At 47.3% G+C, this 22,823-nt stretch overlaps 4 protein-coding genes across 4 annotated transcripts; 3 read left to right on the top strand and 1 right to left on the bottom strand.

Annotated features, from left to right (window-relative positions):
* Positions 1 to 855: 855 nt before the first annotated feature.
* LOC139833757 (uncharacterized) lies at positions 856 to 1,254 on the bottom strand. Its single transcript, XM_071824102.1, has one exon. The coding sequence runs from the start codon at positions 1,252 to 1,254 to the stop codon at positions 856 to 858; it is 399 nt and encodes a 132-aa protein (XP_071680203.1).
* A 12,407-nt stretch (positions 1,255 to 13,661) lies between these two features.
* On the top strand, positions 13,662 to 14,086 carry LOC139833756 (uncharacterized). The gene is made up of 2 exons (XM_071824101.1): positions 13,662 to 13,949; positions 14,063 to 14,086. Exons 1-2 carry the CDS (start codon positions 13,662 to 13,664, stop codon positions 14,084 to 14,086), a joined length of 312 nt encoding a protein of 103 aa, XP_071680202.1.
* A 1,064-nt stretch (positions 14,087 to 15,150) lies between these two features.
* Positions 15,151 to 16,959, top strand: LOC127301054 (uncharacterized). Its single transcript, XM_051331272.2, has 5 exons — positions 15,151 to 15,499; positions 15,597 to 15,814; positions 16,037 to 16,165; positions 16,458 to 16,589; positions 16,679 to 16,959. Exons 1-5 carry the CDS (start codon positions 15,181 to 15,183, stop codon positions 16,790 to 16,792), a joined length of 912 nt encoding a protein of 303 aa, XP_051187232.1. The 5' UTR covers positions 15,151 to 15,180; the 3' UTR covers positions 16,793 to 16,959.
* A 2,515-nt stretch (positions 16,960 to 19,474) lies between these two features.
* LOC127301053 (nuclear pore complex protein NUP43) lies at positions 19,475 to 22,451 on the top strand. The gene is made up of 5 exons (XM_051331271.2): positions 19,475 to 20,145; positions 20,226 to 20,295; positions 21,588 to 21,822; positions 21,910 to 21,983; positions 22,070 to 22,451. Exons 1-5 carry the CDS (start codon positions 19,556 to 19,558, stop codon positions 22,142 to 22,144), a joined length of 1,044 nt encoding a protein of 347 aa, XP_051187231.1. The 5' UTR covers positions 19,475 to 19,555; the 3' UTR covers positions 22,145 to 22,451.
* The last annotated feature ends 372 nt before the right edge of the window (positions 22,452 to 22,823 follow it).

The following is a 22,823-nucleotide window of genomic DNA, read 5'->3' as shown; positions in this document are numbered from 1 at the left end:
CTCTAACTTTCTATTAACCCTCGTTCGGCTATCATCGACTAGCACCACATCATCCGCAAAGAGCATACACCATGGGATATCTCCTTGTATATCCCTTGTGACCTCATCCATCACCAAATCAAAAAGATAAGGGCTCAAAGCTGACCCTTGGTGTAGCCCTATTCTAATTGGAAAGTCATCAGTGTCGCCAAAACTTGTTCGAACACTTGTCACAACATTATCATACATATCCTTGATGAGGGTAATGTAATTTATTGGGACTTTGTGTTTCTCCAAGGCCCACCACATGACATTCCGAGGTATCTTATCATAGGCCTTCTCCAAATCAATGAACACCATATGAAGGTCCTTCTTTTGCTCCCTGTATCTCTCCATCAGATGTCGTACCAAGAAGATGGCTTCCATGGTAGACCTCCCAGGCATGAAACCAAATTGGTTTTTGGTCACGCTTGTCAACCTTCTTAAGTGGTGCTCAATGACTCTCTCCCATAGCTTCATAGTATGGCTCATCAGCTTGATTCCACGGTAATTAGTACAACTTTGAACATCCCCCTTGTTTTTGAAGATTGGTGCTAAAATACTCCGCCTCCATTCTTCGGGCATCTTGTTTGACCGAAAAATGAGGTTGAAAAGCTTAGTTAGCCATACTATCGCTATGTCTCCAAGGCCTCTCCACGCCTCGATGGGGATACCATCAGGACCCATTGCCTTGCCTCCTTTCATCCTCCTTAACGCCTCCTTAACCTCAGACTCCTGGATACGTTGCACAAAGCACATGCTGGTATCATCAAAGCAGTCGTCTAGCTTAATGGTAGAGCTCTCAACCTCTCCATTGTAAAGGTTGTCAAAGTACTCCTACCATCTACGCTTGATCGCCTCATCCTTCACAAGAAGCTGATCTTCTCTGTCCTTGATGCATTTGACTTCGTTGACATCCCTCGTCTTCCTCTCCCTAAACTTGGCCATCTTATAGATGTCCCTTTCGCCTTCCTTCGTGTTTAAACGTTGGTAGAGGTCCTCATACGCCCGACCCCTTGCTTCACTCACCGCCCGCTTTGCAGCCTTCTTCGTCACCTTATACTTCTCCATGTTAGCTACGCTCCTGTCCATATATAGGCATCTGAAATAGTCCTTCTTCTCCCTAATAACCTTCTGGACCTCATCGTTCCACCACCAGGTATCCTTAGCTTCCCTTCTACTTCCCTTAGTCACCCCAAACTCCTCTACAGCGTCCTTCCGCAAGCAGGTCGCCATACTCGTCCACATCATGTTTGCATCGCCTCCTTCCTCCCAAGGGCCCTCCTTAATAACCCTCTCCCTGAAAGCCTGGGATGCCTCACCCTTGAGCTTCCACCACTTCGTTCTAGCGACTTTGGCACGCTTACCCCGCTGGACACGGATCCTAAAGCGAAAGTCAGCAACCACCAGCTTATGTTGAGGGACAACACTCTCTCCAGGTATCGCCTTACAATCAATGCAGGCGCGTCTGTCTTCTCTTTTAGAGAGGACAAAATCAATCTGGCTAGAGTGTAGACCACTACTGAACGTCACTAGATGGGATTCTCTCTTTCTAAAGAGGGTGTTAGCTACGACCATGTCATAGGCTAGAGCGAAGCTCAGGACGTCTTCTCCTTCTTGGTTCCTGTAAGGGTATTTTACCCTTATCCATTATTTTGGTAACAATGACACCGTGCTAAAGTATTTGGCCTAATATGTTTATAAGGATAATCTCAGGTATTAGGCAATGAGGCGTAAATGGTGTATCAAAGGAACAAGAAGGCTAAAGGAGACCCCCCATTTCAACAACAATCAAAAAGGGGTTACAGGATAAATCCGGTCACCAGCCCGGTCCAACCAAGACCGCCAGACGATGCGGCGTGCTTGGCCGGTCAAGCTGGCGGCAACCGGGCTCCAAAGAAGGAGCCAGCGAGATCCGGTTTGCGCCTGGCCAACCGGCTCGACCGGCGGTCCGGCGCTCCGTCCGGCTGATCGGCAGAACCGAGCGGCAACCGGCCACCAACCGGAGAAGCGCCAGACGACGCAAAGAAGCTCCGGTCATCGATCCGCCCGACCGCCTCTGACCGGGCTGTCCGGTCTGTGTCTTGGCCACCCGGGTTTGTCGAGGAAAAATGCTGAGGTGGCAAGTGGCAACGGCCAGATTTTGAAGAACACTATAAATACCCCTTCTTCTACCTTGGAAGGGTTAGGCAACATACTACAAGCTGTTCTTGAGCTCTCTCTCTTACTCCGTTGTTAGAAACACCAAAAGCCTCCGATCTCCCTCCTCCTCCACCCAAACTCAAATCCCTCTGGGGAATCACTAGAGGAGGACCCGATCTACTGTTCTACCAAGCCAAATCTCATTCCCCCTTGTATTCATCGAGAAGCTTGCTTCCTAGGGTTCCTTGGAAACCCTAGGTGGGCAAGAGGAGTCCGGAAGCATCCGGGTTGTGGATTTGCTCCGGGCAAGATTGTGAAGGTTTGGAGGCTACCTTAAAGTCTACCACAAGTGAGTGAGCTATTCCTTCGTGGGATAGGCTCCGGAGAATAGGGTGAGCCTTCGTGGCGTGGGGAATCCTTCGTGGGACCTCCACCCCTCCAAACGTGACGTACCTTGTTGCAAAGCAAGGGAACACGGGAATACATCCTCGTCTCCGCGTGCTATCGGTTATCTCTAACCGAACTCCTTACTTGTGATTTAAACTGCCTGAGAGAGCCTTCGTGCTCGAGATAGTTGTATCTTCATATAGGTTGCTTCACCTAGTTTGCATTAGGCTCATCTTTATATTCTGCAAAGCCTAATATTGCAAAGAAAGAATTAAAATTTGTAGAAACCTATTCACCCCCCCTCTAGGTTTACCATCTCTATACTTTCAATTGGTATCAGAGCCTAGACTCTTATTAAGGGCTTCACCGCCTTAAGAGTGAGATGGAAAAACTATTCGAGGGTCTAGATGAAAACTCTAACCTTTCGGTTAAAGAGATGAAATCTAGATTCTTGGCATATGATGCCGAGAAGAAGAAAAAGGAGGATGAGCTACAAAGCCAAATGGCAGAAATGTCTACCATGCTTAAGAAATTGACTAGTGGGCCTCCTAGTACGGCTTCGGCCTCACTAGAGAGCTATCGCGAAGTCAACCATGAATATCCCAAAAACACTTCACCCATGCCTCATATAAACCATAGTGGGAATGTTCCCCATTTTGATGGAACTCACTTTCCTTTTTTGAAATCTTCTATGGAGTCTCATATTCGCAGCTGCAGCGTGGAGTTGTGGGAGATCATTGTTCATGGATACCGGGAGCCACAAGATCCCATTCGGTTGACCTCCACCGAATTCTACAACCATCAACTCAACGCCTCCGCCCGTGACAAGATTAGGAGTGGCATCAACCGCAAGCTCCTTGATCAAGTCAATGACATAGCGTCCGCTAAAGAGTTGTGGGATCGAATCGTAGTACTCCAAGAGGGAACCGATTTGATCCAATCCGCTCTTTATGAGACCGCAAAGCAAGAGGCTCATCAATTCATGATTCGAGAAGGAGAGTCCATGGCCGATGCTTATGCAAGACTTGGTGCTCTTAGAGTAAGGGTCAAGGGACTCGGTGTTGAGAAGTACAATGATGGCTTCGAGATGAATGAATAATTCATAAAGTCCAAGGTTATTGCTATGATTGCCGTCAAACAAGAAGACACCAATCTTGCACTCAACTTACAAATCATGACCAAGAGTGCCGACCTCAACTCCGATGATCTAGTCTCCTATGTGGCCGCTAATGAAAACATGGCCAAAGCGGGAAAGAGGCTCATGGCAATGAACCGTGTTGATGAAGCCTCACACAACCATGAAGCGCTACGCAATCTTGCCCTCAAGGCTAGGGCCGATCATGGAGGAGAGGAAGACTATGAGATTGAAGAAGAGGAAGAGATGACCTCAACTAGTGACATGGCTACCGACTTTGCTTTCTTTGCCAAGAAGTACAAGGCTAAGTTCCCTATGCTCCTCAATGACAAGAAGAAGAAGAGAACTTGCTACAATTGTGATGAAGATAGCCACTTTGCAAATGAGTGCCCTTATGAGAAAAGGGTGGACAAGCCAAGATTCATCAAAGGGGTCAAGCCAAGATTGAAGCCAAACCCAATCAATGACCGATACAAGAAGAACAAGGGAAGAGCTTTTGTTGGGGCCGAGTACTTGTCCGATGATGAAGAGGAAGATGAGGAGAAGGAGGCCGGGGTGGCCGGTTTGGCTTTCTCTAAGCCCGGGTCACTCTTTACATATGACTACTCCAAGGACTACTCCACGGAGAATGATGTTGGATCCTCCTTCATGGCAAGGATAACTCAAGATGATGACTCCGATGACTCTGCCTCATCTACAACCATTGGCTCTTGTCTTATGGCAAGGGAAACCAAGGTAATGGAACCTCCACCTTCCCTATCTAGTGTTCTAGATGATGAGAACGAAAATCAAGATGAATTAATTGTGCTTAAGGAACTCTATGATGTTAGATGCACCCTTCGTGGTGAAGCTCTTATCAAGTTTGATTTCTTGATGGACTCACTCAAAGAAAAGGATGAGTCCATTGAGGAATTAGAATATCAATTGAATGAGAAGGAACGGAGATTCAATCTCCTAAGACAAGAGCTAAAAACCGAAAGGTGCATATCTCAAGGCCTTAAGCAACAAATTGAAACTTATGAACTTGATAAAGTTAAGGACCTAGAAACTATTGATAGGGCTCAATTATTGACCCAAGAGCTCAATGCCTCTAAGGAGGAGCTTGAAGTTGCTCATGCTTCTCTCACTAGGGATCTTGACCACCTTGAAAGAGCTAACAAGCTTGTCAAGGATGAGCTCAAGAAACTTGGAGAGAACCATGATCTACTTCAAGAATCCTACAAAAAGGCTCTTGGATCAATGAAGGATCCCATTGATGTTGAAAAGCTTGCTTGTTCCTCCATTTCCTTTACTAGTGAGCATGCTAAACTTGTTGAGGAACATATTCGTTTACAAGAGGAACTTTCTTTGCATGTTGAGACCAATGCATATCTTGAGTCCTTGGTGACCAAATATGGTCTTGACTATCATCCTAATGAATCTTCTTGTGAGCAAGCATCTATTCTTGAGGAAAATGTTAGGCTAACAAAGGAACTTGCAAAGTTCACCACCGCCAAGAACAAGATGGGATTGGATGACCTCTTGAGTAAGCAAAGGTCAAACAATCAAAAGTATGGACTTGGATATGCTCCCAAGTCCCACAAGAAGAACAACTACAAGAAGGAGAAACCCGCTCAAGATAAGAACAAGAAGGTCACTAACAATGGCAAAGCCTCAAAGGGCAAAGCCACTAGTGGTGACCGCACGGGGCCAAACGATCACTATGCATTATTTGTTGATTATTATGGTGATGTCTATGCTAACTATGTTGGCCCTCCTAATGGCTATGCTTATAGAGAGTACTCAATTTGGGTACCAAAAGATATTGTTGCCATTGCAAAGGAACCCATTAATCGATGGGTTCCTAAATCCTCTACTTGATTTTGTAGGGGTATTCCTCCGGTGGTCCAAAATGGGTGTTTGATAGTGGATGCACCAATCATATGACCGGAGGAAAAGGTGTGCTTGATCAATTCATTGAAGATATCAACAAGAAGTCAAGCATTACTTTTGGTGACAACTCAAAGGGAAAGGTACTTGGGTATGGCAAGGTAGCAATCTCTAAGGACTTGTGCCTTGAGACGGTTATGCTTGTTGAACACCTTGGCTATAACTTACTTTCTATATATCATCTTGCCGATGCCGGTTACAATTCATATTTCACTAAATATTATGTGCAAGTCTTTAGGAGTGACAATCTCAAATTGGTCCTTGTTGGATATGTGGAGAACAACCTTTACGTGGTTGACCTCTCGAAAGAGAGCCCCTCCTTCTCCACATGTCTAATGGCGGCCAAGCATGATGAAGGTTGGTTGTGGCATCGCCGCCTTGGTCATGTTAACATGAGGAATCTTAAACAACTCCTAAAGGGTGAGCATATTGTGGGACTAACCGGCGTTTCTTTTGAGAAAGATCGTGTTTGTAGTGCATGTGTAGCCGGAAAGCAACTCAAGAAGAAGCATCCCATCAAGAGTATTGTTACCACATCTAGGCCTTTGGAGCTCCTTCATTTGGATCTCTTTGGGCCATCACATTATGATACTCTTGGTGGGAGCAAGTATGGACTTGTCATTGTCGATGATTACTCAAGATACTCTTGGGTCTTTCTCCTTAAGTCTAAGGATGAGACGCATAGAGAGTTCATCACCTTCGCCAAGAAAGCTCAACGTATGTATGAATCCGAGATCAAGGCAATTAGGACGGACAATGGCACCGAGTTCAAGAACTACACTATGCAAGAGTTTGTTGATGATGAGGGCATCAAGCTTGAGTTTTCGGCGCCATACACCCCTCAACAAAACGGCGTTGTTGAAAGGAAGAACCGGACTATCATTGAGATGGCAAGAACCATGTTGAGTGAATTCAACTCACCCCACAACTTTTGGGGGGAAGCCATCTCTACGGCCGTCCACTACTCCAACCGGCTCTTTCTCCGTCCCCTCCACAACAAAACTCCATACGAGCTTCTTACCGGTAACAAGCCTAATGTCATGTATATTCGTGTCTTTGGATGCAAATGCCTTGTTAAGAACAACGAAGGAAAGCTCGGTAAATTTGAAACTAGAACTATAGAGGGTATATTTGTTGGATATGCGGAGAACTCTCACGCCTATAGATACTACAACCGGTCCTCCGGGACTATTGAAGTATCTTGTGACGTGGTGTTCTTGGAGGATAATGGCTCCCAAGTGGAGCAAGTTGTTCCATGTGTTGCAGGTAATGATGATGATCCATCTAGTGCCATCAAGCATATGGGCATTGGACACATCCGGCCCATGGAGGTTCATAATGATGATCAAGATGATGGTGTAGATGTTTCAAGCACGCCACAAGTGGAGCCTAGCTCAACTCAAGTCGAACCATCGAGTGCAACTCACGAACCATCCTCTACTCAAGATGAGTCACAATCCGAAGAACAAGAAGAAGATCCTCATTCCACGGAGCAAGACCATGATGATGATCAAGAAACATCCTCAACTCATGATCAAGCTCAAGTGGTCTCTCATGATCAAGTACTAGCAAGAGATGAATTCATTGATCATGAAGGAACCGTTCGGAAGATCAAGGCCGCTACAAGGGCAAGTGACATGAAAGTGGATCAAGTCCTTGGTAGCATCTCAAGAGGAGTGGTAACTCGTAGACACCATGCATTACTTATCACTTATTGTCAACATCATGCTTTTGTGTCTAGTTTTGAACCACTTAAGGTACATGAAGCCTTGGTTGATCCGAATTGGGTAATTGCCATGCAAGAAGAATTGGAGTGTTTCACTCGTAATGAAGTATGGTCTCTAGTTGAGAGACCCAAGGATCATCGCATCAATGTCATTGGGACCAAATGGGTATTCAAGAACAAGCAAGATGAGAATGGCATTGTCATACGAAACAAAGCAAGGTTAGTGGCGCAAGGGTTTGCCCAAATAGAAGGTATGGATTTTGAGGATACCTTTGCGCCGGTAGCCCTTCTTGAAGCTATTCGTCTTTTGCTTGCATTTGCATCTTTCCACAATTTCAAATTATATCAAATGGATGTGAAAAGTGCATTTTTGAATGGTCCCCTAAAAGAAACCGCATATGTGGCTCAACCCCCGGGTTTCGAAGACCCATGCCGACCCAACCACGTGTATTTACTCCATAAGGCACTCTACGGTCTCAAGCAAGCTCCACGTGCTTGGTATGAGTTCCTTAGGGATTTCTTACTACATGATGGGTTTTGCATGGGTACGGTCGATTCCACCCTTTCACCAAGCGGGTTAAAGGGGGTGGCCTCTTTATATGTCAAATATATGTTGATGATATTATCTTTGGTGGAACTAACCCCAATCATAACAAAGCTTTTGAGCTATTGATGACTAGGAAATTTGAGATGTCCATGATGGGAGAGTTGAAGTTCTTTCTAGGCTTCCAAGTGAGGCAACTTGCAAAAGGCACCTTCATCTCTCAAGAAAAGTATGTGAAGGACATGCTCAAGAAATTCAACATGACCAATGCGAGTCCAATGAAGACACCCATGCCTGTAAAGGGGCAACTTGGTTCATGTGACGGTGAGAAGGATGTGGACATAAAGGTATACCGCTCCATGATAGGATCCTTGCTCTACCTTTGTGCCTCTAGGCCGGATATCATGCTAAGTGTAGGGATGTGTGCTCGTTTTCAATCCGCTCCCAAGGAGAGCCATTTAGTGGCGGTCAAACGGATACTAAGATACCTTGTTCTCACTCCTACTCTCGGGCTATGGTATCCAAAGGGGTCAACCTTTGAACTCATTGGATATTCGGATTCCGATTGGGCCGGTGATAAGGTTGATCGGAAGTCTACCTCCGGGGCTTGCCAATTTATTGGCCGGTCATTGGTGAGTTGGTCATCCAAGAAACAAAACTCCACCGCCCTATCCACCGCCGAAACCGAATACATATCCGCGGCATCTTGTTGCACTCAATTGTTATGGATGAAGCAAACCTTGAAAGACTATGGTGTGTCTCTTGGTACGGTGCCTCTTCTTTGTGACAATGAAAGTGCAATAAAGATCGCCAACAACCCGGTTCAACATTGTCGCACTAAACATATTGACATTCGCCATCACTTCCTACGTGATCATGTTGCCAATAAGGATATTGATCTCACTCATGTGGGAACAACCTACCAATTGGCGGATATTTTCAGTAAGCCTTTGGATGAAGCCCGCTTTGTTAACTTGAGAGGAGAACTTGGTATTCTTGATCCTAAAAACTTGGATTGATTAACTTCTTGCACTATATTCTTGCATTTATCTTGTTATCTAGCTTAGAGGCATAGCACATATGGGGATAGTCATCTTACCATGTCTTGGTATGATGCATACCTATGTGTGCAACATAAATAGACCCAATGTCATTATATGGACCCAAGCATGTCTCTTCGCGGTCACATGATATTTGCGCTTTCACATAGGGGGAGTAATCCCCCGCCCCTCATTGAGCCTTCATTACAAATTGATTTGACTATATAAGGCCCAATGATCTTATTGCGAGCATCATTTCCAAAATGACTTATGATTCTTGATATACACTTCGAATCATGCCCATTGTTGCTATTCACATCTTGTTTGGATTTTCTCTCCAATGGGTATGCCTAGAGAACTTTGTGTTTCCAACCCCATGTCTATGCTCATCTCATCATCATCTATCTATCTATATGTACATGTCATCATTTGAGCTCTCACACGCATTTACACAAAGCATAGGGGCAAAAACGAGGCAAAATTAGACAATTCTGGGCTGGCCGGTCCCTGGCCCGGTTGGACCGGGTCCCTGACCGGATGGTCCGGTTGACCGGGCGGCAACCGGGGTCTGGGCCGGGTCAGCCGGTCACCAGCCCGGTCTGACCGGACTCCTGACCGGTCGCGCGGCCTCCTATATATTGGGGAAGGGATACCCCTTGGGGTCATCTTCCCCATTGTTCCCCAACCTCCAACCTCCATGGCCGGCGCCCTGACCATCTCCACCACAGCCTAGGTCCTTCCCACCGCTAGTTCCTCCCCAAACTTCACCCAACCGTAGATCGGGGTCTCTCAAGCTTCTTCACCGAAGGATTTGGTCCTTCTCGAGTTCGATTGGGAGATCTTGGGGATTTGGCCCTCAAGCCCTCTTCACGTGTCCTTCTTGCTCACTTGGGCACCAAGGACAATGTCATCGGGTAAATCTCCCTTCTATTCCCTCTCCTTCTTGCTTTCCCTCTCCCATTGCCACATGTTGAGGAAAGTTGAGAAAAACTTAGGGTTAGGGTTAGGGTTTGTACAGTCCTCATGCCTTTAGAGTGTCTCACACCACAATGCACTTCTCCACTATATTGCTATAGTCTATATTCAAGTTTATGAGCTTTTGCATGGTTTTGTGGTAGAAAATCTGGGCACAACATCACAACTCGACAGACCCGGTTTCACGCCCGGTCGACCGGCCGCTCAACCGGCCGGCCCGGTGCATGGCCCGGTCGACCGGGCGCAAACCGGCCTGTCCGGTCTGCTACCCGGTTTGACCGGCCTGTGCGCCGGGTTGCCCAGTTTTCGCACAATTTCATCACTACACTTGGATATATGCTATGCTCTTTTGGCTTCCCTCTTACTGATGACATGTACACTTACCCCACTGCTATCCATGCTCTATTTTTCTCATTCACAGATAGTTGGAGTGGTGAGCACAACCGTGGCAATGTTGCCAAGCGAGGAAGGACTGTTGACCCTCCCCGCCGTTCTAGTAGTCGCGCACCACCTCAAGCTCATCAAGGCACTGACATTGGCAGCTCAGCTCGGGGTAGAACCAAGTCTGTTGCTACCAAGCACAAGGATAAGCATGTTGCCCAAGAGGATGATGAGGTAGTGCCAACCATCAATGTTGGGGGCGCAAACTGTCTTGAGTGGCAGGAATGGAGGACAGTGAATCCGTATCGCTTTGAGAAGCCAACTTACACTCGTGCGGACAAGGCCTTCTGGACCAACACACAAGCAGCCCTCTGGGAGGGTTTCTATGATTCTCATGAGTATATGAAGCATGGTAATATTGTATCACCCAAGGCCATCAATCCTGACGAGCTTGTCTTGTATGAAGCCACAAAGTACCGTTTTGTGGTTCAAACCTTGAAGAATCTGGGATTGTATGACCTTGTGTGCCTCAAGCCTGATGATACCCAAGATGATCCTACCTTTTGTCCCCTCCTTGTCCGTCGCCACCGCACCGTCTTCTTCCATGATGATGAGGACCGCACCCTCACCTGGATGACCGGCAAGACGAAGTACTCATGCTCCTACTCTCGGGCCTGCAGCCATGGGTTGTGGTGATGACAGTAATCCAGGGTACAGGATTCATTCACGGTCCAGGCTTACTAGGGGTGACATCTCTTTCTGCTATCCTGCGAACCCTTCGCCTGGACCTCCCACTATCTCTGGGATGTACTACTCCTATCTGGTACTTGCCAAGCTGTTCCGTGAGAACCTCATCAGCAAGTCTGGCGACCACAGTGAAGTCCGGAACTATCACCTCAACTTGATGTACTATTGTCATCCTGACAGGGTAAGGAAGATTGATGGCTGTGATCTTATCTACTGTGAACTGAAGAGAGCAATTATGGACCGCATGACTCCCAACTACGCCCAGTATGTTCAGCGGCTCATCAACTACATTGTTCCCGCTCCTCGGAACGTTATTGGTGAAAGAGTCATCATGGACCCATTCAGGTTCCCCATTCAGGAGGCCACTCGTCCAGACGTTCCCTCCATGATGCCCACCACTGAGCGCCGTTCCAAGGCACACCATGATCATGATGCTAGCTCCAGTCACTCTCGGCACTCCCAGCATGGGGCCGCTCGATTCTTCACATGCATGTTCCAAATGTGCAAGAACAGCAATGATGTTGCACATCAGACCCTTTCTATGACCCAGGAGACACGGAGGCGCCAGAATGAATTCATGGCCTCAAGGAACCACCCTGTTCCTCCTCCTAGACCTGAGATGGAGCCTGTGGTAGCACCTCAGTGGGAGATGCCTCTTCTTACCGATGAGATGCTCCAGAACTTCGACTTCTCCGTGTACGCTCATGGTGCTCTTCCTACTAGGACTGCTCGTGCTCCCACTCCTACTGATGATGCTGATGATGATGCGGGTGATGATGATGCGGGTGATGATGCTGCACGCGAGAGCTCCTCCTCGCTTGGGTTTGGTCACTACTGATGGGTGCGATAGCATCTCTCCTCTTTTCTTCGCCTTTTTGGTGTTCCGATGCCAAAGGGGGAGAAGAGAGTAGAGTCTAGGACCACGGGGTTCTTTGATTGCCACAAGCCATGGGAGTTGCTTTATTTGGATTTTATATGGCTTGTGCTTGTTTACTTTGAGTTTTTCAAGAACCATTTGCTATTTCCAATAATTCATGTATGGATGTGTATGGACGACTATTATGTGTGCTACTCTATGTTAGGATGATTATGTGTGCTATGCTTATATATCTTGATATGCACATCTCCATACCATGCTTGTTTCCTAAAGATATTGGGGGAGCTTCTCATGTTTCACAAATGGTGCACTTTGCATTCAAACGCAAATTCTCCAAGTGCACACATTATGGGGGAGCTTTCGTAATATCTTATATGGAATCAAGGTTTAGAGCTTATCATAATATCTATTTGTGACTCTAGCTCGGTTTGTCATCGTATACCAAAAAGGGGGAGATTGTAAGGGTATTTTACCCTTATCCATTATTTTGGTAACAATGACACCGTGCTAAAGTATTTGGCCTAATATGTTTATAAGGATAATCTCAGGTATTAGGCAATGAGGCATAAATGGTGTATCAAAGGAACAAGAAGGCTAAAGGAGACCCCCCATTTCAACAACAATCAAAAAGGGGTTACAGGATAAATCCGGTCACCAGCCCGGTCCAACCGGGCCAGCAACTGCCATCCGGCGTGCTGGCCGGTCAACCGGCGGCAACCGGGCTCCAAAGGAGGAGCCAGCAGATCCGGTTTGCGCCCGGTCAACCGGGCTCGACCGGCGGGTCCGGCGCTCCGTCCGGTCGGCCGAGGGCGGCAACCGAGCGGCAACCGGCCACCAACCGGAGAAGCGCCAGACGACGCAAAGAAGCTCCGGTCACCGATCCGGTCCCGACCGGCCTACGGACTGGCTGTCCGTCGTGGGTCTTGGCCAACCGGGTTTGTCGAGGAAAAATGCTGAGGTGGCAAGTGGCAACGGCCAGATTTTGAAGAACACTATAAATACCCCTTCTTCTACCTTGGAAGGGTTAGGCAACATACTACAAGCTGTTCTTGAGCTCTCTCTCTTACTCCATTGTTAGAAACACCAAAAGCCTCTGATCTCCCTCCTCCTCCACCCAAACTCAAATCCCTCCGGGGAATCACTAGAGGAGGACCCGATCTACTGTTCTACCAAGCCAAATCTCATTCCCCCTTGTATTCATCGAGAAGCTTGCTTCCTAGGGTTCCTTGGAAACCCTAGGTGGGCAAGAGGAGTCCGGAAGCATCCGGGTTGTGGATTTGCTCCGGGCAAGATTGTGAAGGTTTGGAGGCTACCTCAAAGTCTACCACAAGTGAGTGAGCTATTCCTTCATGGGATAGGCTCCGGAGAATAGGGTGAGCCTTCGTGGCGTGGGGAATCCTTCGTGGGACCTCCACCCCTCCAAACGTGACGTACCTTGTTGCAAAGCAAGGGAACACGGGAATACATCCTCGTCTCCGCGTGCTATCGGTTATCTCTAACCGAACTCCTTACTTGTGATTTAAACTACCTGAGAGAGCCTTCGTGCTCGAGATAGTTGTATCTTCATATAGGTTGCTTCACCTAGTTTGCATTAGGCTCATCTTTATATTCCGCAAAGCCTAATATTGCAAAGAAAGAATTAAAATTTGTAGAAACCTATTCACCCCCCCTCTAGGTTTACCATCTCTATACTTTCAGTTCCTGATGCCATAGCCAAAGCCTCCATGCACCCTTTCAAAACCTGTGTTAGATATACCCACATGGCCATTGAGGTCTCCTCCTATGAAGAGCTTCTCACCAATAGTTACCCTCCTAACCAAGTCCTCCAAGCCTTCCCAGAACTCCCTCTTGGTGCTCTCATTGTGGCCTACTTGTGGGGCATACGCGCTGATAACATTGAGTACTACGTCCCCAACAACCAGCTTGATAAGGATCATTTGGTCCCCTTGCCTCTTGACGTCCACAACTCCATCCCTGAGGCTCTTATTGACCAGATGTCTACTCCATTTTTGTTTGAAGTTGTCCCCGTGTACCACAACTTGAAATCGGTATCCTCCACCTCCTTCGCCTTCTGTCCCTTCTATTTGGTCTCTTGGACACATAGGACATCAACACGCCTCCTCACCGCCGTATCAACTAACTCCTGTAACTTACCCGTCAGGGACCCTACGTTCCAGCTACCTAAGCGTATCCTCCTAGGCTCGGCTAACTTCCTTACCCTCCGCACTCGTCGAGTCAAATGCAGAGACCCTTGCTCATTTTTCACTACACCGGGGCGTCGGTGCAGCGCGCCACTAAGGATGCGGCGACCCGACCCTTGCTCACTTATCACTGTATCTAGATCAAGATATGGCACGCCACCAAGGGGGTGACGGCCCGGCCCTTGCCCATTTGACACCACACCCGGGTTCCGATGTGGCGCGTCGCTAAGAGGGTTACGTCCCAACGAGGTTCCTTTGGGTTTCATCTCCATAAGAGTGGCCGGGTTTTTCACGTTGGCTCTCCACGTCTATCACAACCCTCCTCCTTTACCCGGGCTTGAAACCGGCTATGTTGAGACAACATAGGCGAAGTCATGGAAGTATTGTAAAGAAAAAAGGAATCATGGAAGCACCAGATAGGCGCTACACGAGCCTAAGGAGCATTATCCTACAACATAGATGATGATATGTACTCCCGCAAGCATAGCATTATATTTGGGCTTGTACTACGGAGTATTATCTTTCCACTGCGCATTCCACTTGAAAGCACCATTTGAATTTAAACTACTCCCTCCGATCCATAATAAGTGTTGGGGCTTTAGTTCAATTTAGTCCAAATTTGAACTAAATCTCGGATATTTTTTATGCATCGGAGGGAGTAGTTTAAATTCAGCTTACAACCCTCAATTTTACTACCCTCCGATGCATTGAAACTTGGACTAAATTTTACTCCGTCCAAAAAAATATCTTGCATTTATCTAAATTTGAATGCATTCAACTTTAGATAAATCTAGGATAACCTTTTATAGGAAGAGGGAGTATCATACTTTTATTTTTTTATTTTCGTAGGGAAACATTGAAACTTTTTTTAGGGAAGAGAAACATTGGAACTTTTAACCTTTCATCCAAGCATCCAAGGGAAGCCCAAGGTCGTTGAGCCCAGTACGGCTCAGTCTACGTCGGCCACAAATTAAGCAGATAAGCCCATCCACAGATCTTGTGGCTCTCGTTTAACGCCTAACGGCACTCTTAAACAAACGCCGTCAGCTCGCCGCCCACATCCTCCCCACCTGTCGGAATGGCCCTCAAAGCCACCGTCTCCGTCCCCGCCGCCGTCACACCGCTACCCGCAGTCCGCCGCCGCCTCCTCTCCTCCTCCTCCTCCAAGGCTCTCAGGATTTCGGCAGCGATGGCCACGGCGGTGCAGCCGGCGGTGGTGGTGGGCGGCGGCCGCGTGGGGCAGGCGCTGCTGGGCATGGGCCCGCTCGGCGGGGATGTGCTGGTGGGCCGCGGGGAGAAGGTGCCGGACGCCGCGCCCGCCGGGCCCATACTGGTGTGCACCCGCAACGACGACCTCGACGGCGTGCTCGAGGCCACCCCGAAATCTCGGTGGCGCGGTATGATCATCGCGTCTCTGCTCGTGCCGAAATTGCTTTACCGCTATTCTGCTGCGTGCTGGCTGCTGGGGAACTCCTTGAGCTGATAATGGAGCAGATTTGGTCTTCTTCCAGAACGGAATGCTGGATCCGTGGCTCCAGAGCAAGGGGTTGGTGGATGCGAACCAGGTCCTCGCGTACTTCGCCGTGTCCAAGCTTGGAGAGCCGCCCGTGGACGGGATCACTGACACCAACCCGGAGGGGCTCACCGCTGCGTTTGGCAACTGGGCTCCGGCAGTGGCGGCTCGCCTGCAAAATGGAGGACTTACCTGCAAGGTGCCCTTCGTAGGCATTTCGTTACCCATACTTAACAATTCAGCAATTCGGTAGTTGCCTTTTCTTTTTTGTTCAGATATTGCGAATGTAGTTTTCCAAACTCTTTCTCAGGGCAAGTATTCCTTTCTTTCGGCATGCCTGTCCTTCATGATCAATTCTGTAACATGCACAGTACTGAAATATCTATATTTGTGGTAATCCTCCTTGCCACCTCACAATTAGGTGCTTGAAAAGGAAGCCTTTCAGAAGCAAATGCTAGAAAAGTTGATATGGATTTCAGCTTTCATGCTTGTTGGAGCTCGTCATCCAGGGGCAACTGTTGGTGCCGTTGAAAAAGAATACCGATCCGAGGTAATATTCTCTTATTAGTTCAAAGATTGAAAAGGTAAAGGTGTTCAGTGTTGTTATTTGCCCTTCGCCTTAGTTAGAATGATTGCAACATATCATATTCATGTAAACAACATATATTGCTGTTTGGAGCTGCATGTAATCATTCCTAAATAATTCATCCGATCATTTCTTTTGCGTACTTCAGTAATTTGTTAGATGATGCTCCAGGATTGAGCTTAACAATATACTTATATGTCCAAGCACAACAGTCACTCTTCCAATACGAGACCCATGTGTTTGTTTTCTTTTGCAGGTATCCAGCCTGATAGCTGAATTAGCATCTGCTGCCGGTGCCGAGAGGGGGCTTTCATTTGACGAAGGCATAGAAGAGAGGCTTTGTGCCTACTCCAGAGCTGTGGCACACTTCCCGACCGCTGTGAAAGAGGCAAGTCCTACCACTGTCGATCTATGTAACGAAAACCTGCACTTGCACCATACCCTTCAAATTAACATGCAAGCATTTCGATGTGGCAGTTCAAGTGGAGGAATGGTTGGTTCTACTCTCTCTCGGAAAAGGCCCTGGGGGAAGGAAAGCCAGATCCATGCCCACTCCACACAGCTTGGCTCAAGGAGATTAAGGTCATATAGAGGATTTGTATGTGCCCGAGATGCGGACCTTGGGTTAAACTTCTGCAGGAGTTTTAAGGTGTTTAACCGTTGATGTTATGTGAGCAAACTGCATTTTCTTATATGTACGTGTGTTGAAAATAACCTTGTGTATGTGAAATTGTAGTAATTAGACAGGTTGTTGCAAACTTGCAATGTACTATGAGCATGATCATAAAGGTAGAGCATGTAGCATTACACAGAAACGCCGTGCACACAAAAAATACATTTGCCATCATCTCCAGCAGGGTCAGCCCTAAACTGTTTTTCAGGGTTGCGGCAAGAAAAAAGAGTTTCAGAAGAAGGCAATGAGTTTCAGAAGAACCCCATAAAAAAGAGTTTCAGAAGAAGGCGTACTGAAAGAGGATTTGTTGGACACTTCAAGCAAAATAGGAAGTTCGATTTCAATAGGATGGCACACTTGCTTGAACACCACTGGCTGCCATCCAAAAGAAGGCAATCCAAAACGTTTTGGAACAATCCTTTTTGTAGCTTGGAGAAGCACAAGCAATTTACAAGGAAGAGGAGTCTAGTTTAGAACATTGTTGGCTCAAGATGAAAAACATTGAGAAGTGGCAAGGCAAACAATTTACAAGGAAGAGGAGTCTAGCTTGGAACATTGTTTGCTCAAGATGAAAAACATTGAGAAGTGGCAAGGCAAACAATGTACAAGGAAGAGGAGTCTAGCTTGGAACATTGTTGGCTCAAGATGAAAAACATTGAGAAGTGGCAAGGCATTTCCCAAAACAATAATAGGTTGAGAACCAACAAGTCTAGCAGACCATATGAGCGCATGAGCGGCAGCTACAGAATAAGAAGATTTGGATGGAGGTAATAATCCAACTCCTAATTCTACACAGCTTAATCACAAGAGCAGACTACCATGAAGGACTATAGAAGGAGAAGTTGACCAAAGGAGGAGAGATTGTACTACAACAGGACGAGCTCCCAGAATTGTTGGTGGTGAAAGAGAAAGAAAGCAAGATCAAGAGCCTAAGATAATTTTCTGCGATACGAACACCTTGAAGCCAGAAGATGTGAGAAGTATATGTTGACGATGACTTGAGGTCACAGATTGCTGCTGCAAAAGGTGGCTGCTCTCAATGGTGGCTCCAGTGGTACAAGTGGCAGCTTCAGATGTCAACTCGTTGGTGATTCTCATTGCTCGATTCCTCTGGCTCGAACGCAACAGCAGGGTCTTCGATAGGTTAGCATCTATGCCGTCGGAGGTGTGCCGCAAGATTAGGGTTAAGTTCGATCAGTGGAAAAAGGCTAAGTTGTGTGGAGTTTTGGGAGAGATCGAGTAATTCTTCTTAGGTGTGGGTGAGGTGCTAATCGTTCTCGGTTGGGCCCTCAAATCTTGTAAATGACTTTCCCTTTATATCTTAATATATGAAGACACGCATCTTACGTGTTCTTGAAAAAAGATGTCAATTTGATGGTGGTAGAGCGGTAGTGGTGGCTATATGGAGGTGATTTTTGGTGGTGGAGATGGTACTGGTGGCGACATGAGCCAAATTTGAGCTAGGTTGTGCTTTTTCTGTGAACTCTTTGTGATGCTTAGAGCAACTCTAACAGAGCCAGTAAATATCGTTGGAACTGAATTTTATTAGCGGATTTACGGGTTCAGGCCGAAAGCGACATAGAACTGAATCGGAGGCCTGGCCGTAAAACTTTCTCAGGGCCTGAGAAAGTGAGCGCACGAAATAGGGAGGGGAGTTCGGTTCCAAAATCCTACTCCCCTCCGCCGCGAAAAACCCTCGCACTCCGGCGAGGAATTCCGACGGCTCCCTCGTGCTCTCCGCTCCGTCGCGACCTCTCCTCCGGTCGGAATGGCGCACGCACGAAGATGCGGTAGGGGAGGCGGCCGAATCGGCGGCGGAGGCTCGCCGCCTCGTCCGCTGGTTTTGCGCTCGGAGACGGAGCGCGCAAGCGGGCGGCACGCAGGTGGCCGCACAGGCCGACACGCAATGGGGCACGCAATGGGGACGACGAGGTCCCGTCCGGTGGCTCGTGCAGCCCACCACTTCCGTCGCGCCCCGACAACAGCGACGACGACGACGCGGCGGCGCTTCCCCTCACCAGCGGGAACTACGCGGAGGAGGCGACAGTGATCGAGCTCGCCGCCCTCATCGTCGCCTAGGCTTCCTCCGCCGCGAAAGACCATCCTCCGTCGCGCTAGAGGCCCCGGTGACTATCCCGGGGCCAAATTTTGGTCAAATTAGGCGCGCGGCGTAGGATTAATACTTATTTTGGTTTATTATATGTAAATTATGTTTGAATGTAGCTCGATCGGAGCAAAAAAACTCGTTGCATTTCTCATGTTCATCGCCAAAAATTTCCCGCGATGTTTGATTTATTTTTTCAGTTCATCTTTTCAGTTTCTATTCTGAGTCTCGACTAAGATCAACAATTGAAAAATTCGGAAGACTGGACCCCAGATTTTCGGTTCACACTTTTACGGACACTACTAGAGATGCTCTTACACATTTGCTATTATTTTTTTTGTCATTTTTATGCTAAAACATTTAAAGTTGGATTGTGCTGATTGAATAGCTTTGAAAATATTTGAATTCTAAGTATTCATGTTTGAGATAGTGTGATTTCTTTTTTTCTATATCCAAGCGACGGAAAATTAAGCCCCCGCTCCACACCACACTTTTGCCGATTTCTTTCTGCCTCCGTAGTCCAAACTCCAAACCCCCTCAACGCGGAAGGCCGGCCAAACCCTCGAAACAGGCAACAATGGCGGGCGACTCCCCCTCCTTCCGCCGCCACCCACTCCCCTTCTCCATCGACCTCCTCCGTTGGCTCCCTTCCTCCACCTCCTCCGCCCGCCTCATCGCCGCCGCTGTCCACGATCCCACCATCCCTGCCTCCTCCCACCTCCACCTCCTCTCGCTCCCCGACCCCGCCTCCCCGCTCGCATCCCTTCCACTCCCCTCCCGACCCACGGCCCTCCGCTGCTCCCCCTCCGTCCTCGCCGCCGCCACCTCCTCCGGCTCCCTCCACCTCCTTCCCTCATCCTTCGACACCGACTCCGTCATATCCATTCCCAGCGGCGCGGGTTTCCACGTGGGACCCGTGCGCGGGCTGGACTGTGGCGGCGAGGAGTGGGTGACGGCCGGGGAGGACGGAAGGGTGCACCTAGTGTCGGATGGCGGAGACGGGAGGGTGGTGGCGAGGAGGGTCTGGGACGGGAAGGGGATGCTGGGGTACGAGACGGCGAGATGGGCGTCGTCTGCAGAGTTCGCCACCGGTGGCGCCGGCTGCGGCGTGCAGTGGTGGGACCGGAGGAAAGGGGACGCCGTCGTGGCGCAGTGCAAGGGCATCTGGTCAGTGCGTAGCAGCCTGGATCTGTACAGTTTCTCCTGCTTTGCTTGATTGCTGACCTGGTAAACTTGTGATATTGTAGGGGCCGTGGTGTTGCCGCCGGCATAGTGCATTCCATTGATATTCATTCATCAAGAAAACATATCTGTGTGGTATGGTTAATATCTCTCTCTACATGAACTGCGAAGTAGTCAATTAGCAATATATGTTCATTTAACTTGACACATGCGTTTGACAAAGCTTCGTTTTATATATAGCTTCCTATGATATTTGGTATCCTCTTATTAACTATAAACATAACCGTAATTCTTGTTCGGGAGGATATGTTTGTTGTTTCGTTAGATATTTGGCACTTGAGGATAATTGTGCTTTCACACATAAATCATGTAACACTAGTATCCACTTGAGTAGTGGCTAAAGTAGGACCAATTTTTTTAGGATGGAGAGCTTTGGGTATCTAGGACAAGAAACTATTCAGTTACAGTGTAACTACGCGATAAACTAATGTGCAGAGCTGAAAGTCAAACAACCAAGTGTCCATAAGCAGTAAGCCAATTTCCGACATGAAATTCAGTAGGATAGAACAACCAGTAAGAGTGAATATTTACGCCTATCCCAAATACCCGCAAAATTTCGTTATTCCAAACAGGCCCTGATATAGTTCATCGACAGGATGCAACCCTGTATCAATAAACAATCAGTATAGAGGTAAATCAGTCTTTCAGAAAATGCGCGATTAGAATGGCACCCACAGCAGTTATTGTAAACAGTGCTCCTTTTGAGGTATATCCCGTATCCAGATGTTTTAGTTTATGTATAAGAATTGAGCCTTTTTCAGAGATAACGGCAAGTAATGTCCCTTGGGTTGGATGCTTTTGCTGATTTCATGTCAATCCTCTGAAGCTATGCACAGTACTTCTATGTTAAGCTTATATTATGTGTAACCTAAAAATTTGAAATGAAAATCACAGTAAGGGTCTGCAAATATTGGTAAAGCGTAGCTTTACGTCAACAAAGCCATCTTGCAAAACTCATTATTCATTGCAAATTTTACTGTCAGAGTTGTTGTGACCAATTAATGTATGAAATATATGTAGTGGAATTGGAATGAGTTGGTCACTGTGGCAGGCTTGTGTATACCTGTGAAGTGAGCCTAATAACTGTTGGAGACTGGGCCTAGAAAGCAGTAGAGAAGTAAACTGTCAAGTGGCAAGTGGCAAGTTGATTGAGCTGCGGAACTTGGACCACACTGTTAAACCTAGGATGCAGGTGACTCCCTTGCTGCCGGTGATGGCAGCTAGCCCATGTTACCCCTCAAGAACACGGGCCCTTTGATGACCCAAAAGCTGCTCCACCCCTGTCGAGCACATAGTAGAAACGAGTTAAAATGTAGCACTTAGATAAGCCATTACTAGACAGATGAATCACCTCTGGATGTTTGTAGGTGGGAGGCTCTTCGGGGGCAATATTTGCTTGGGATCTACGCTGGCCACAGCAGCCAATACCACTCTCTGGTGTAGGCTTGCACGAGACAGCAGAACCAGTCTGTGAGAGTGAGGTCTGGGAGGTTCTTTTTGATAACTACACACAGTCATCTGATATTATTTCAGCTGCCTCAACAAGAATATTGCCTGTGATGATGTGCTCAGAGGATGGAATCCTTGCAATTGTCGAACAAGGTGAGCATGTAGCCGTACAGTTATAAATGTGTCCACTGTTAACTTTTTTCATGCAAATTGCTTAAGATACATTAATTTTATTACCAGATGAGAGGCCCCTTGAATTGCTTGCCGAACCCTGTGCTATCAACTCCTTTGATATTGATCCTCAGAACCCTTCTGTAAGTTTGTCTGCTCTAGATTGGATAGAGCAAGCTTTTATTTCTTGAAGTACCTCTTGTAATCATCTCCTTGCGCTTTTACACAGGATGTGGTTTGTGCCCTGGAATGGGAATCAATAGGTGTGCTTACACGTGGAAGGGACGCAATGGCAGGAGAATGAAGACTTCCATTCTCCGGTAGTCTCATCAAAATGTCCCTGTATAATTTCCTTTAGTTGCCTGAGGTGCAACTGGGCAAGAAATCAGGGTAAGTATCTTCTGAGGATACTGACATGCCACCCTTTTGTTACTCGTAATGGAAAAGGTGTGTTCGGCTATTTTGTTTGTGGCTTTTTGTAAAGCCTTTGATGTACCGTGGAAGTGTGACTAGGTGATTTGAAGAAACTGTGTTGTTTGTAATTGCGGATTGCATACTATGGTGTAAATCTGGTTTATATGTAGCTGTGTAATGGTGTTCAGTATTGGTCATCATAGCTGGAAATGAGCTATTTTATTTTTTGTTTAGTTAATCCATGTTGCCTTCATGGAGCGCGCCCCTATTTTACAATTGCCTTGAGACTTCTACCGGAAACCAGAAACAATGTAGGAGGAAGCAAAGCTTTTCTCCCTTCGTTGTTGGGTTTCCATCTTTCTTGTTGGTAGTATCGAACTATCAATGTAGCACGCGATTTCAAAGAATGTGTCCCAAGCCCCGTAACACAAACCATTGCACTTACAATTACCACTAGAAACCAGAAACAATGTACTCTGATTCATATTAGTTGCCACTAGTATGGATGTACTAGAACTAAAATATGTATAGATACATCTATAATACTGGCAACTAATATAGATCGGAGG

Source organism: Lolium perenne, chromosome 7 (assembly GCF_019359855.2).
Source record: "Lolium perenne isolate Kyuss_39 chromosome 7, Kyuss_2.0, whole genome shotgun sequence".
NCBI classification, from domain to species: Eukaryota; Viridiplantae; Streptophyta; class Magnoliopsida; order Poales; family Poaceae; genus Lolium; species Lolium perenne.
Note: the sequence above shows the minus strand (reverse complement) of the source record. Positions and strands in the feature narration are given on the sequence as shown.

Bases quoted from the DNA above. Each gene is read 5' to 3' on its own strand.
- LOC139833757 (XM_071824102.1), bottom strand. From the start codon at position 1,254: ATGGCGACCTGCTTGCGGAAGGACGCTGTAGAGGAGTTTGGGGTGACT.
- LOC139833756 (XM_071824101.1), top strand. From the start codon at position 13,662: ATGGCCATTGAGGTCTCCTCCTATGAAGAGCTTCTCACCAATAGTTAC. The intron at 13,950-14,062 runs GTATCCTCCACC...CTTACCCGTCAG, and splicing joins TGTACCACAACTTGAAATCG to GGACCCTACGTTCCAGCTAC.
- LOC127301054 (XM_051331272.2), top strand. From the start codon at position 15,181: ATGGCCCTCAAAGCCACCGTCTCCGTCCCCGCCGCCGTCACACCGCTA. The intron at 16,166-16,457 runs GTAATATTCTCT...TTTCTTTTGCAG, and splicing joins AAAAAGAATACCGATCCGAG to GTATCCAGCCTGATAGCTGA. The intron at 16,590-16,678 runs GCAAGTCCTACC...TCGATGTGGCAG, and splicing joins TCCCGACCGCTGTGAAAGAG to TTCAAGTGGAGGAATGGTTG.
- LOC127301053 (XM_051331271.2), top strand. From the start codon at position 19,556: ATGGCGGGCGACTCCCCCTCCTTCCGCCGCCACCCACTCCCCTTCTCC. The intron at 20,296-21,587 runs GTATGGTTAATA...GGATGTTTGTAG, and splicing joins CAAGAAAACATATCTGTGTG to GTGGGAGGCTCTTCGGGGGC. The intron at 21,823-21,909 runs GTGAGCATGTAG...TTTTATTACCAG, and splicing joins CCTTGCAATTGTCGAACAAG to ATGAGAGGCCCCTTGAATTG.